The following is a 13,476-nucleotide window of genomic DNA, read 5'->3' as shown; positions in this document are numbered from 1 at the left end:
GTTCCCTTTGTGCCCCTCCACATCTGGATGAAAAATAAACACAAAAATTTTAAATATCATAGAGCATAACTTGTAGGCATTTGTGCAAAGTGATGCTCTGAAAATATTGTTTCTTAGCTGTAAATGACCGAAAATGTTTGTCTCTTGACCTTAAAAGCTGACAGGTAGAAAGACAGGTTGAAGCTAATATCACTTCACAGCTGAACTAACCACCATTTTTGTGATTCCATTATTTATTTAGGTCCCCAGCTAGATCATAATAAAAAAAAGTTAATATAAGTACACCTGAGCCAATCCAGAAAGGCAATTATTAATTCTATTTTTGGCACATTGATCATATCTTCGTTTAAAGGTATGAAAGAAAGGTTGAGTTGTCCAAAGTACTCTAAAACTGGGGGCGTTCTTGCTTTCTCAGAGAAGGTAACTGAGCAAAACATTCAGAGTCAAAAGTTCTGTGCTGAAGTATCTCCTACTGGTACTCCCATGTTGAGATAAAGCTATCAAGCTAACCATTCCAGGCTGCAGTTGTCCTGTTATCAAAAAAATATGCAGCCTTCAAAAGGGACTCACGAAGGCAAGAGGCAAACAGACTAGCAAGACCTCGAGAAAAATCAAGAGTCAAGATATTCTCTACATTTTCCCCCACCTGATGCCTGTGGCTGTGTGTCAGCCAACTTATGTCCTCACATTCTGGATGCTCCCCAGTCCCCCACTTCCACCAAACCCCATGATATTCAACAGCTGAACCCAAGTGATGGAGTCACCCACACTTCTGACCCAAGTATTTGAGATGAGAAAGATTTTTCAAGTAGGGATGATCTAAGAGACATTCTGAGATCTTAGACTCTGGGCACCAGACCTTGGTAATCATGGTAATTCTGAGTCGACTGTGCTGAGTTTTGGCTCACTGTCACAAGCAAAAGAGATGAAAGTGAAGAAGATCTACACCTTAATGCCCTGGCTGAAGAGGCAGGTGATGTTTAGCATGCTATTACAGAAAATTGTTATCTTGCCTTCAGTACAGACAGATCTGTGAAAAAAAGAAAGATGCAGCCTATCCACAGTCTCCTCTTCATAACACAGCCTGGGTCATCTTCAGGAAGCAAACCAAACCTCAGCCTAGCCCCATCCCCAGGGATGCTACCGACGCATGGGGCTGCCCTGGTGTCTCCCAATCCTGCTCTGTGTCCTGATACCCGAGGGAATTGTTCCTGCTTCTGGCATCCAGCTTCCTATCCTTTCTTCAAACTCCATAGTCTCCAACAGGAAAACTGAGACAAAAGTTCTCATGCCTGATGTACTCTTTCAGAATACAAATGGCCCCAACCTCACTTATGGGACATCTGATTTTGAAAGAAATGTCTACTGACTCTTCTCAAGACATCTTCTGCCCTAACTTGAAAGTTTGGAGCAGTTCTGTGTTGTCAGCCCCCTTCCCAAAGACTGGCTGATGCCAGAAAGGCAGAAGCTGCTGTCAGGGTGACAAGAAGCTCAGCTGAATGCCCCAGCAGCAGCCTGCCAAGCACAGCACTGCACTCATTTTCCCTGAGCATTAAGTCATGACTCTCTGCTGCCAGGAGGATGAAGAAAAAGAAGCTAAAGAAGAGACTCAAAATTGGAGGTAGAAGGGGGAAAAGGAGATGTCTCTCTTGAGAATATTTCCCTTACAAAAGTTATCATCTTGGGAACCCCTAAAGAATGGGTTAATAAGAGCTCCCTCAATCACAGAGGGAGTTGATGAGTTTTCTATACAAGCTCCATCATCTCACCTATTGAGTGATCTCTTGCTTCTGGCTATGATTACATTATGGCTGAAACACCAAGACAGGGCTTTGGGAAACAGGTGGTAAAAAAGAAACAAAAAACAAGAGAAATTGTATAGGCACATGGTGAGAGAGGTATCTAGAATACTGCTGATGAAAAAGAACTGGGAAGACTTCACAATTTATACAATCAACCTCTATGGATGGTGCTGCCGGAACACTAACCCTAACAGGCCTTAGCAATTGATGAAAGCAGTCTTTGAGTCCTTCCCAAAGAGGCTCTCCCCCACATCTAAGAGAGACAAGGCCTGAATGCAAAGTATCTCAAGCATTTTCAACGAGAGGCACTCTCAAAGAAGCTACTGAGAACCTCCCTGTTAGAATGGAAACAATAACACTCAGACATCACAGAGTGCTGACAGGCAAACCACTTGTGGAGCAAGAGACAAAGCAGGAGTGGAAGCAATCTCTTATAATTTTCCAGACTTAAAAAAGAAAGACAGAAGAACTCAGGGCTGAGAAACCACAGTAATTTCAAAGTGCGATGGAGAAACACAATCCCCAGGATGGCAGGCTTTAAATTAACAGTCACAGAATGAAACTGTCTCTGCTCAGGGGCTCTTTGAATGTGGCACAGAAGAAAAACAACAACTGCCCAGTGCAGTCAACATTCAGAAACCCATCAATCCTGTGAGTATAGGTACCTAGCCAGTACTGCTATTTTATAATTTTAAATCAAACGCAGACTAACAGCACTAAAGGAAAAAAAAAAAAACAAAAAGCATAGTTGCACAGCTAATTATTGCTGGTTGCAGCAGACTGTGACATGCAGGCTGTGAGACAATAGTTCTCTTTTAATTGAATAGTCAGAGCAACAAGGCTGAAATATTCTTATATTCAAAAAGTATCAGCGATCAAACACCACCTGCTGCTCTCACATTGTAACCACGTGCTAAGCATGCACAAGGGCTGTCACTTTGAATTACTTACTAGGTCTGAACATCTTTATATACAAAGTACTGAACAAGCAAAAGTGGTGTCAGATCCCTGTGTTTCAGAAACCACCAGGCTGATTTTTTTAGACGTAGTTACATCAAACTCTGAAGGCTTCTTCACACTTTCTCAGCTGTTGCACGTACAAATGAAACATCAATTCTGCCTTCTGCATGCACATACAAAAATTATTCAAGTGGCCAGATCAGTATCAGTCACATAAAATCTGTACCACAAATTTCAAAGATCTTTGACTTAAGCAAGTCCTTAACATTTCCTCATTAGAATAAGTTTAGCTTCAAAGATGCAGCCTGCTTCCCTTTCTAGAAGTTAGTCAGGGATTCAATTCACTGTATGTAGAGGTCTGCACAAACAGACACACCACTCCAAAAGCTCATGTTCTGCAGAACCCAAATCCAAATAACATCCTTTCCCCTTTTCTGCAGCGCACATCTCTGTTTTTAATTTCAGTGAAAAACTGAATTTATACAACTGTTCTCCAGTTTGGGTAGAACAGAGAATAAATATTAAGATTTATTTTTGTTTGAAAGTGTTCAGCAGGAAACCAGAATATCCTGCAGCAAGCAATATTTCTCTTGGGATTCACAACTGGATTTATTGGTATTTTTGGAGGAAGACAGCCATATCAGACAAGGGATATAGCAAGTATTACTTACTTCTTTTCAGTTAACCACGTCTTAAATGCTTTGAAGCAAAAAGATGTTAAATACAGACATCAGCCTTTCTATCACTTGGTGCTGACCTGGTGGCTTCCACAGCAGAGGTTGTGAGCCTGAGTTTTCAAACATGGAGTATAAAAAGCTGCAAACATGATCTGTCTCTCTGCTGAAAGCACTGGCCTGCATCCCCTCTGCTCCCCAATGAGCTAATTAATTACTTTTGGAAAAAAGCGGTGACTTCCCTGCAAACGAGGGGCCTGCTGATATCAGCGTCTACATCTTAAGTTCACAAGTTAGAGACATCACCAGCCACTGATGGGTTCAATGGAAATACCTTCTCCTCTACAGTACTGGGGACACCTTTGCTGGCTCCATATTTCATACCTTAGATCTCTTTTTCTAAAAATCTGACCCCTTGGTGGCAGAAGAAACCTTTTGGTATGTGATGGAAGTTCAAAATTCCAATCATGTAACTTGATGCTGCCTTATATTTCTAATTATATATTAAACAGAACAAAACCTTCAGGATAACTGCAAGGTATTGGAAATGCAAGCTTCAGTAATGTAAAAAAGTGGTATCAGGTCAAGACACACACTTTTAAGAAAGTACTTGACAGATGAAAATTAATGTCCACAGTAAGCCTACCTCAGAAGGGGAAGGTTTGAGTTGAATTATTAAGTACAGGAAAAATACCAGTAGGAAGGATCTTCAGACCTTTTCCAAGGATAAGAAACCTGGCTGAATCAGATGGACTCCTGCAAGTCACTGCATTGTAATGACCATGCATAAAGTTGCCAAACTTTACAAAATTAGGCTTATCCAGTGGGATCCCACATATTTTCAAATAATATCTGAAGTGAAAAATCTCAGACCAGAAAACAAAGACATCACCAACAAAAGAAGAGCTTGAAAGCTAAAATGTGTACCACGAGAGTACATAGTACTGCAAATTATTTTGTAAAAGTTATGTCAAACCTTCTCCCAGTCTCCCCTGAAGCTAGCAACCACCTCTCACAAACACTCTGGTTATATCAGAGAAGTGACTTGGAAGATTTCTTTTTCTCCTGAATTAAGGAGAAGTTGTCTGTCAGCAACCACAGGTTTTACCAGACCTGGGAGGTGCAGAAAGACAGACATCCAAACAGGCACAGCCAACATGCCCTTTTTCTGTTACTTTGCACTGCTAAAGACCATGTGCGTGTACATAGGGTCATTGTGGGAGGTTTCTCTTTTACTGCTGTCTTTTTCAGAAAGAATTCTTTGGCAAATCAGGAGTGTATTATACAATAGAAAAACAGTATCCAGGCATCCCATGGATACTCCTGTTTGCTATTCCCAATCTCAGCACAAGCTTTAATGCAAGGGGAAAAAAAGGTAATGGCCTTTATACTTTTTCACAAGGCGAGGAAAAACAGCAAAAAGAAATTATTTTAATAGGCTTATTTTGGTATAAAGTGCCAAATCTCAGAGCATCTGATAAAAGCAAGAAGCAAGCACCAGGAAAGTGAGAATCAGAAATAGAAGATTGCTCTTCCCTATCTCATCTTTTAGAGATCTTGCTTTGTTTCTGGGAAAGCTGGGTCAAACTCCAACAACAGGGCACTGAGGTCACTATCCCCTCTCAATTACTTGTTGTTTTTTCTCTTTCCCCTCACCCCTCCCAACCAAGACACCTTCTTTAAACTGCTTGGACTAGCTGACAAACACAGATGTGTCAGAAGGCAGCCAGGAGTGTGCAGGGAGAGGAAAGACTAAAAAACCTACAAACCAACCCTCTGTGGCCACAGGACACAAGTAAGGAAAAAGCAATACTCAATATTTTACATTTGAAATGCGTTTATTCTTTAAAATTAAATTTGAAATCTTTTTAACTTCCTCTCCTAGAAACTTAGACAAGCTGCAGCGTAAGAAAGCAGACCAAGGTACCTGAACTTTGGCTATTTGAGGTTGCAGAAACAGAGGATCTTGCTAAAACCTGTGATACTTTTAGCCTCTTTATATTGACAATGGTTCTTTTCTTCTCTGACTCCTTGGCAATGAGTATGCTGGTTACTGTTCACAATGGCCACATAGTCCCTCCTCCACTGTCCTTCACCTTGGCACTTGACTTCCCTTCTGCTTCTTTGAAAGGGCTGTGCAAGGAGGGACAGAGACAAACTCCTCTGTGGTTAGTAACACCATGCAATTTCACCCTTTCAGTGTCTCTTTTATTGTTCTGAATCCAGATATTGGTGACTCTGGTTTGCTCAGCTGCACACTGTGGCACCTCTGTGCCTGTCACACTGCCTGCCTGGCTCTTGCCAGGGCATTACCTCTGTGGGAACCTTCTCCATGCAGATCCCACCTACACCTTGACCAAGTGACCCTGGAAGCCCCTTAGAAGGATATGAGATGAGGCAAGAAGTAATCCTGAAGACACAGTCCTGACTTTAACAAGTGACACAATGCATGGGACAACATGTCTGGGCACAACCACCTGTGCTCAGAGGCACAAAGTGCAGAAGAGCCCTGCTCCTTCCAATGAGCTTGCTTGCTTGAATGAGAAACAGCCAGGACTCTGATTGTAGAACTAAGCATTAAAACGTGAGCTATCTTCCATGTGCTACATGGCAGAGGGGAAAATTTCAACAGGAGAAGAGGGGGAGATTTGCAGAGCCTCTATGCCTCATTCACCGTACTGTCTTCTTTCTACGATTCGTTGCACTCGCTAGCTCTTGATTTTGGCCTAAGAAGGATAAATTGACAGAATTTGCAGAATAGTCTGAGTTGGAAGGGACCCAGAAGGATCACTGAAGCCAGCTATTAAGTGGATGGCCCATATGGCAATCGAATCCATGACCTTGGCATTATTAGCACTGTCCTCTGACTAACTGAGCCAATATCAGATTATCCTGCCAAGATAGGGAAACACAGAAACAGAGGAAAAGCACACGGACAAGAATAAGCTCTTATTTTACTCTCCCATATTATCCCTCACTCCTCTCCCATTCTGCTCCATCCTTCTACCACTTAAGTCCTCCCTTTCCTTACCCCCATTGTTTGCTACATTTATTACATGCCAAGTCCTACCCCTCTCCCTTCCACTCCTAATTTGAATAGATAAAAGCATTGATATGTCACGTAGAAATTAATGCTTCAATAAGGCAGAGAGAACCACTGTGGATGTCAGATGTAAGTTTCTGAAAGGTAATTAAAGTCAACCTATCATGTTTTGAACACTGCTAAAAGCCACCCTAACATAAAAAAAACACTGTTTGATAGAGCCACAGCAAAACAGGCTGGTAATGAAGGCCTTATATAATTTTATGGCACATTTTATCAATATTCACACTTCTACCCATCATTTCTCACATATTTCTCTTCTCTGCACATAATACTCACTCTTCCCAGTTCTTTATCTTCAAGTGCCAGCACCCCGGTGCTTTCTGTAAAGAGTTTTACTTTGACAACAGGCCGAGGGTGAGTAGTGGTGAAATCCCCTTGGGTTCCCCATCTGCAACAAAAAAACCAACAAAATTTAACTGGGGCTGAGTACAGGCCTGAGAGTGATAGGACTGTTAATATTTTTGTAGAATATTTATCAATGCACTCTTGGAACTTAATTTTCAAGCTTTAGGAGGAGGAGGGTGGGAAAGAAAAGGGAGGTACATTTTTGAACATCCAAGATCAAATATCTACATAGAAAAAATGGCTTTTCTCTGCCATCAAACAAATCAGGGCTTTTCTGTATGACTTTTGACATAAAATATCAATCCAAAAATTATTAATGGCAAAACTCAAAGAACAGAAATTATATCTTCATAGAGAAAAAAGAATCAAGCAAGAAGGCAAATAAAGAGAGATATATTTTCTATGAAACATATTCACTATCTTCTGCACACCAGTCAAATTAATTTAGCAAAGAGCCATGTCACAATTCACTTCAGGCAACCACAGCATGAATAAATTAGGAGACTTAGGCAGAGAAAATCTTATATTTTATATTATATATTTTACAACTTAGAATGTAGGAAAAACATAAACACAAATGCAAATAATAGGAAAAAAATATTATTGGAGTGACTACAGCTCTGCAAAATAATTATTGCTGCAAGGCTCTGTGCTTTTAGAGAACCTTAATTAGGCAGACAGACTTCTAGTCGTTAATCTCTTATCTCAGTTAAGACACTTGGTTTGCCAGCCTCCCCCTCCTCCTCCCTGTGTGTCAGTGGTACATAAAACAAAAGTTATACAAATTAGGTTGCAATTTCCTTCAATGATCTATTTCATTATCCTGGACAACCACATGGAGCTCATTGCATTAACTGATTAAACCGATTGTGATTCTGCTAGTAGGTACATACAAAATGCAAAAAGTAAGCACAGCTCCAGTTTCTCCTGCTTTTGTCCACTGTGTGAGATAAACTAATAAAATAAAGAAAACAGATGACCTTAAGAGTATGCTCTATAAAAGGATGTATTACATAAGCCAAAATCTTAGGCCCTCATTTAGGAAAAGCAACAATTTTCATTTACATTCAAGAATACACAATCTCTCCAGTATTGCAATGTGAACATAGAATAGCAATTTTCCAGCAAAGGGACCTATTAGGCAAAAGAAAATGCTTCAATTAGCATGAGTTGCAGACTTCAAGACCAAATCTAGAAAGCAATATGCAATCAAAACCAAAAAGCTTTAAGGAAGCAGCAGTTCTGTATAAACCAGTCCTACAGGTGGCTGAACATGCCTGACTCTGAAAGGGAGGGTCACCACAAATTAATTGAATCTTGCACTAAATTCTGTCTTCTTCACTCTGATTAGGTTAGATAGATGCTTAATCTGTCTGTGGTGTGCATAGCTTTAGCCTCAGCAAAGTGGTAATAGAAACAGGAACTCTGACAAATTACCTTCCTGAGTGAGAGAAAACCCGTTTATGATCTGATGATAATGCTGCAAATTCAGAATAAGACAATGACTAGCACTACTGCTTTTCCCAGTGGTGGTGCTAGGGGTAGGTTTAGTCACAATACAGAAATGAAATTTCCAAGGAGAAAGCACCTTTATAAAAGATGAGATAGCTGTATTTTTAGTTTAGCCTCCAGATCCCAGTATTCAGGAAGCATGCTGCCTTGAATTTGGAAACACAATCTAAGCACTTTGATAGCTGCACCTTCTCTCTCAGCCTTCAGGTCTGCTTGTCCCTGAGCTTCCAGAGGCATTAAACTGTGCATGCCATATTGGACAGCACCACAAAAAAAAACAAACAAACCCAAGAGAGACTCCCATTAAAATAACAAAACAAACCCAAACCCTCTCTACAAAAGTCTAGTGCCAGCATCAATTCATACAAAAGAGAAGAGAAGAGAAAGAAGAGGTCATGCTGACTGATGGGAACAGACCCAGCCCATTCAATGAAGAGAACAGCACCTGCTCAGTTGCTGCAAGGTGAGCAGCAGAGTGTGCTTCAGCATCTGCTGGGGTTTGAGCACCCTAGCATCAAGTTCAAAGAACTTCATGGAAAGTGGTGCAGCTTTCTTTGGAGACCCAGGCTCCATCTCTGCAGGACACAGCCCCCAGGGATGGGGCACACATGAGCCTAGCCCAGGAAGCTGACAGAATTTGCTCCTTCTCCAATTTAGAGGCACAGGGATGATGAGAATGGGAGTAATGTGGGGCCACCCACCTGCTGTTGGCACTCACGCAGTACTGGAAATCACCTTTAACATTGAATCTGATCACCAGCCTTGACTGACACCTTTCTCTCATCCCTTGTTTCATCTGCAGCAGTAAGTGAAAATCTTGGGCTGAAAATGAATGGTCTGAATCAATTCCTAAGGCTTAATGTTCATGGTAGAAATATTCCATGCACTTATCTGCATGCTCCTGGATGATTAGGACTTCAGGTGACTCCCATAGCTTCTCAGGAACATTTCTTTGGAAGTGAATTATGTGTCAGAGCTGATGATCACAGAATTTACTGACTAGGTCTTAATATCATTGCTCATGAAAGAGCTCCTGAGAAATCATGTTAAATTAGAAAAGGCAAATCCAAGATTGCATCCCTTACTAACACACTTAACTTGTGGGCATCTGATGTTGCCAATATAACAGTAAAGTACATGTAGATCATCCTTTTGTTCCTTGTGAATTAGTAGAACACAAGTCCTGTTTCTTTGAAGCTTCATGTTTTTGCAGAGGTATGAATTCATACAATTTGAAATCAGCAGCCAAAAGAGTGGTATCATGTTGAATTTAGTTTGCTCCTTCAAAGAAAGAACATAAGAGACCCAATACTGCAAGCAAACTGACTTTATCTAGATAGATTGAGTTCATCTATATGCTGTACATTTAAAAGCACACTATTATGTTATTATGCATCAGGCAACAACTGAAGCAGAAGTCACAAATGACAGCCTAATCCAAACTCCAACTTGTAATCTAACTTGTATGAATGTTTATGTGAATAAAAATTTGCTTTTCTTTTTTGTTGGTATGAAATGAGGTGTAGCAATAAGAATGGCCTTTCTGGCTGTATTTTGCACTGTCAATGTCTCCCAATAAACTTCAGTTCTGTCAGAAATAAAATTCAGATCTGTAAAGATTGTGCCATGAATATAACAAGATACCAGGAACTCAGTATTTATTAAGGATGACCCAAAATAAAGGAAAGACTGAGCAAAGCATGCAGGTGTACATAAGCTAGCCTATTTTGAAATACCCTTTACTGCTCTGAAATTATATAGGTGTTCAAGATCTGTCAGATTTCAACTTTATTTTCTCCCCTGGCTATTTCTTTTAGGACAGCTGGCCAGACTCCAGTCAACAAATCAACAATTTGTTTACTCTTCCTGTTTATGAATAACACTTCATTTTAACCAAATTCCATTTAAATGGATACCACAATTTCAGCTTCTATATCTGAGAGCATAAAAAATTATATCAGATTTTCAGCCTACAGATCAATTTAAAATTCATTACAACATACATGCAAACAATAACTTTGAATAAGGTACTGTCCTATCACCAGCTGTGACTAAGAACTGTGTAATTAAATTGCATCAATCTTCCCTACTATGCCAAGATTGTAAATACAGTATTCCTAGACAATAAATAATATTTTACTGAATCACTTGTTATTTCCACTGCAAAATTCCATCAATTTTCTCCATACTTTTGGATATTTATTCTAGATCTATATATCTGTTCAAGGAGCTGGTGAGTTTAATGGTGAAAATAGGTTAGGAGAATACCTAATAATTAATGAGATCAATACCTGAATAGTAATTATTGTTATGAAAATTTTTATCACCATTACTGTAATTTCTTGTTTCAACTATTAGATTTTAGGTGCTAGTATAATTACATCCACTTTGTTTCTCAAAAATGTCATTATTTTCCTCCAAAACAAATTTGTTGCCTGTAAAATGCATTTTTCGACCCCTATTAAAGCATTAATATTTCTGGTTCCTGCTTTTCTTAATCTTCTGGGAGAGAACACCTCCTTTAAATTTAAAAGCTAAGTTGCTATGTATATGTCAGACAAATCAATGCCAAGTTCGGGTTTGCACCCTGATATTTTTCCTGAAGAAAATACAGTACTTCCCAAAAAATATTTTTTTGCTGAACCACAGACATGGAAGTCAACCACCATACAAAAGACTGTTCACATTATTTGCAAGACAAAAATTTTTAAATTGCTTAACTGAGCTACTTTCTGTTTTAAATAGGAACTAACAATGTGGTCTCCAGAATCTGAATGCTGAATTAAAAAAAAGCTGCTTTTATTTCTATTTTAACTTTCAACATCTACAACTGAAATGTTTTCTGCATGAAAATAAATCTTACAGCTGACTTTTACTTTTCATACAGCTGAACCTGTAGGTTGAAACCTGGCTTTCTGTGAAAAGAGATGCAATTCCTTCATCCCATTTAGATCTTGTTTGAGTCAAAGTATATTGCAGGTAATTTACTTACAGCTTGCTCTGCTATGGAGCTCCTGAAGGAAGGATGGAAGAAAGGATGAAAGATCAAGCAAATTAATTCATCTACCTTATGAAATTGTTATTTGCAAACAGTGTACCTTTAGTAAATCTTAACTACAAAGAAAAATGCAATTATTTGTGTTTGTAATAGCATATGTTTTAACTAGCAAATGTTTCCAAATGATGGAAACAAAAAGCCAACCACCTCCACACCTTTGGAGGAGCCATTGATTTTTGAGTACTGGTCCAATAATGTGAACAATTTTGGTGCTGGAAGTGTTCAGATGGGAAGAACAAAATTTTAGACAAAACAAGTATGTATCTCATGCAATATTTATATTAAATAACTACCCTTATAGTATGGTTGTTTTTTTGTCTGTTTAAATCTTGCTAGATAAACTGCTCGAAGTAACAATAATTTCAACATTAACTGCTGCAGTGAGCGCACAGCACTTTCAGATGCAGCTCATGTAGCATACTGGATACCTCTAAAAGTACCAACTTTAAGTCTAAAAAAAGCCCCTAATTCTGCCTCTTCAGGCTCTCATTTCACCACATAATTTTCCTCTGTTTAAATAATTTTTCTGCTTTTACCTACTCATTCTCCTTACTATAGAAACTGCAGTGATTTGATGTTTGTTCATCTTTAACCATAAGCCACAGCCTTTTCACCATATTTCTCTGCTGCTGTCAGAGGTACGTGGGTTGATATAATAATTAGAGGCAAAATATATTGCCAAAGTTTATTTCCCTTCACTGCAAAAGTACCTACTGCCAGGAAGAAGGTGAATGTTTATTTCAGCTGAAGATTTATCACTGTGTCACAGAAACCCCTCTAAGGGAATTTATTCTTCTACTTCAGTTTGGAATGCATTTCATACACTGGAAACAGCAGCAATTTTCTCTCACAGGTTTTCCATTTAACTCATGGTCTCTGTTAGTCAAAACTTTTTTTATGAGAACATGGGGGTGAATGTAATAAAATTTATTATTCTAAGCAAAGATCTAGAAATTTTATTTTAGCCCTGTTTATTGGAATACTTTATTTCTGATAAAATACCAACTCTACACAATTTTTACACCATTGTTTTGTCCTCAGCAATATGGAAATCTCACTTTTAAAACTAGTATCAGAGTGTATTAGTCTCCTTGGTGCCATCTTTTGCATCGTTCTGGGTTTGACTTTGGATTTAAGTCTTCTGCATAACCTCAATGTGTTTCTTATCTATAAGTTAAATTACCTTAAGAGGCCTTCTGGAAGAGTTTTCTTATTTGCTATCCAAACAGGGATGTGGACAGAGGTGGAATGAGCAGGAAGACCCATCCAAGCCAGTTTGTTAAGCATCGTTCTGCTCCACAGGAGTAAGAGATTTACCAGCCCCTCATCTTTGCATCTTTGGAGCTGGACTGGAAATAGTATGTTGAGGTCTCTGCAATATCTTTGTGTTTCAACCACGTCAAGAACCTATACCAACTCTGCTCTTTCTACTTTGTTTAGAAACCAACTTTAACTGTATAAAACCAGGTATCTTAACCCTCAGGTTAGAAATCACACTCACAGTGCAAGCTGTATGAAATACCAGGAAACTAAAGGAGGGAGGAGGCTCAGCACCCCCTGACACATCCAAGTACACTGATACACTGAAGCACTTCAAATGCAGTACTGAAAAACCTTCTGTTGTTAGTGAAGGATTGTGTGAGTGTGGAATTTATGAAGTGCTGCATATTACTATGTCCAACTGCACAGACACAGAGAGAGAAAATGTGAGACCGCGAGCCAGGCGCTGTACCAGCAGTGCAAGTCACCCCCAAGCAATGTGACAATAAATCTATAATTTGACGAGGAGGCTCCACTCACACAAATAAAAATAGAGTTAAATCCATACTTATCTAATTTTGGTGTTTTTACTGAGACTCCTAAAGAGAGTATTAGTTGGTGCTAATTGCTACTTGTTCTTCCCTGCTGATACTTGGAAAAATATCACAAGCATTTCATTTTCTCTTCTGAGCACAAAATTACTCATCCATTTGTTAATGATTGACACCAGGATGCTACACTGGAAATCACAGATTTAAC

At 39.2% G+C, this 13,476-nt stretch overlaps 1 protein-coding gene across 4 annotated transcripts in view; it reads right to left on the bottom strand.

Annotated features, from left to right (window-relative positions):
- CADPS2 (calcium dependent secretion activator 2) overlaps positions 1–13,476 on the bottom strand; it is a 285,443-nt gene that overhangs the window by 139,962 nt on the left and 132,005 nt on the right. For all 4 annotated transcript variants that reach the window (XM_059471758.1, XM_059471759.1, XM_059471760.1 and 1 more), the window contains exon 7: positions 6,819–6,930. In XM_059471758.1, coding sequence (XP_059327741.1) covers positions 6,819–6,930 — 112 coding nt within the window. The remainder of the gene's footprint in view (positions 1–6,818; positions 6,931–13,476) is intronic.

This window comes from Ammospiza nelsoni, chromosome 5, assembly GCF_027579445.1.
Source record: "Ammospiza nelsoni isolate bAmmNel1 chromosome 5, bAmmNel1.pri, whole genome shotgun sequence".
Lineage (NCBI taxonomy): Eukaryota > Metazoa > Chordata > Aves > Passeriformes > Passerellidae > Ammospiza > Ammospiza nelsoni.
Note: the sequence above shows the minus strand (reverse complement) of the source record. Positions and strands in the feature narration are given on the sequence as shown.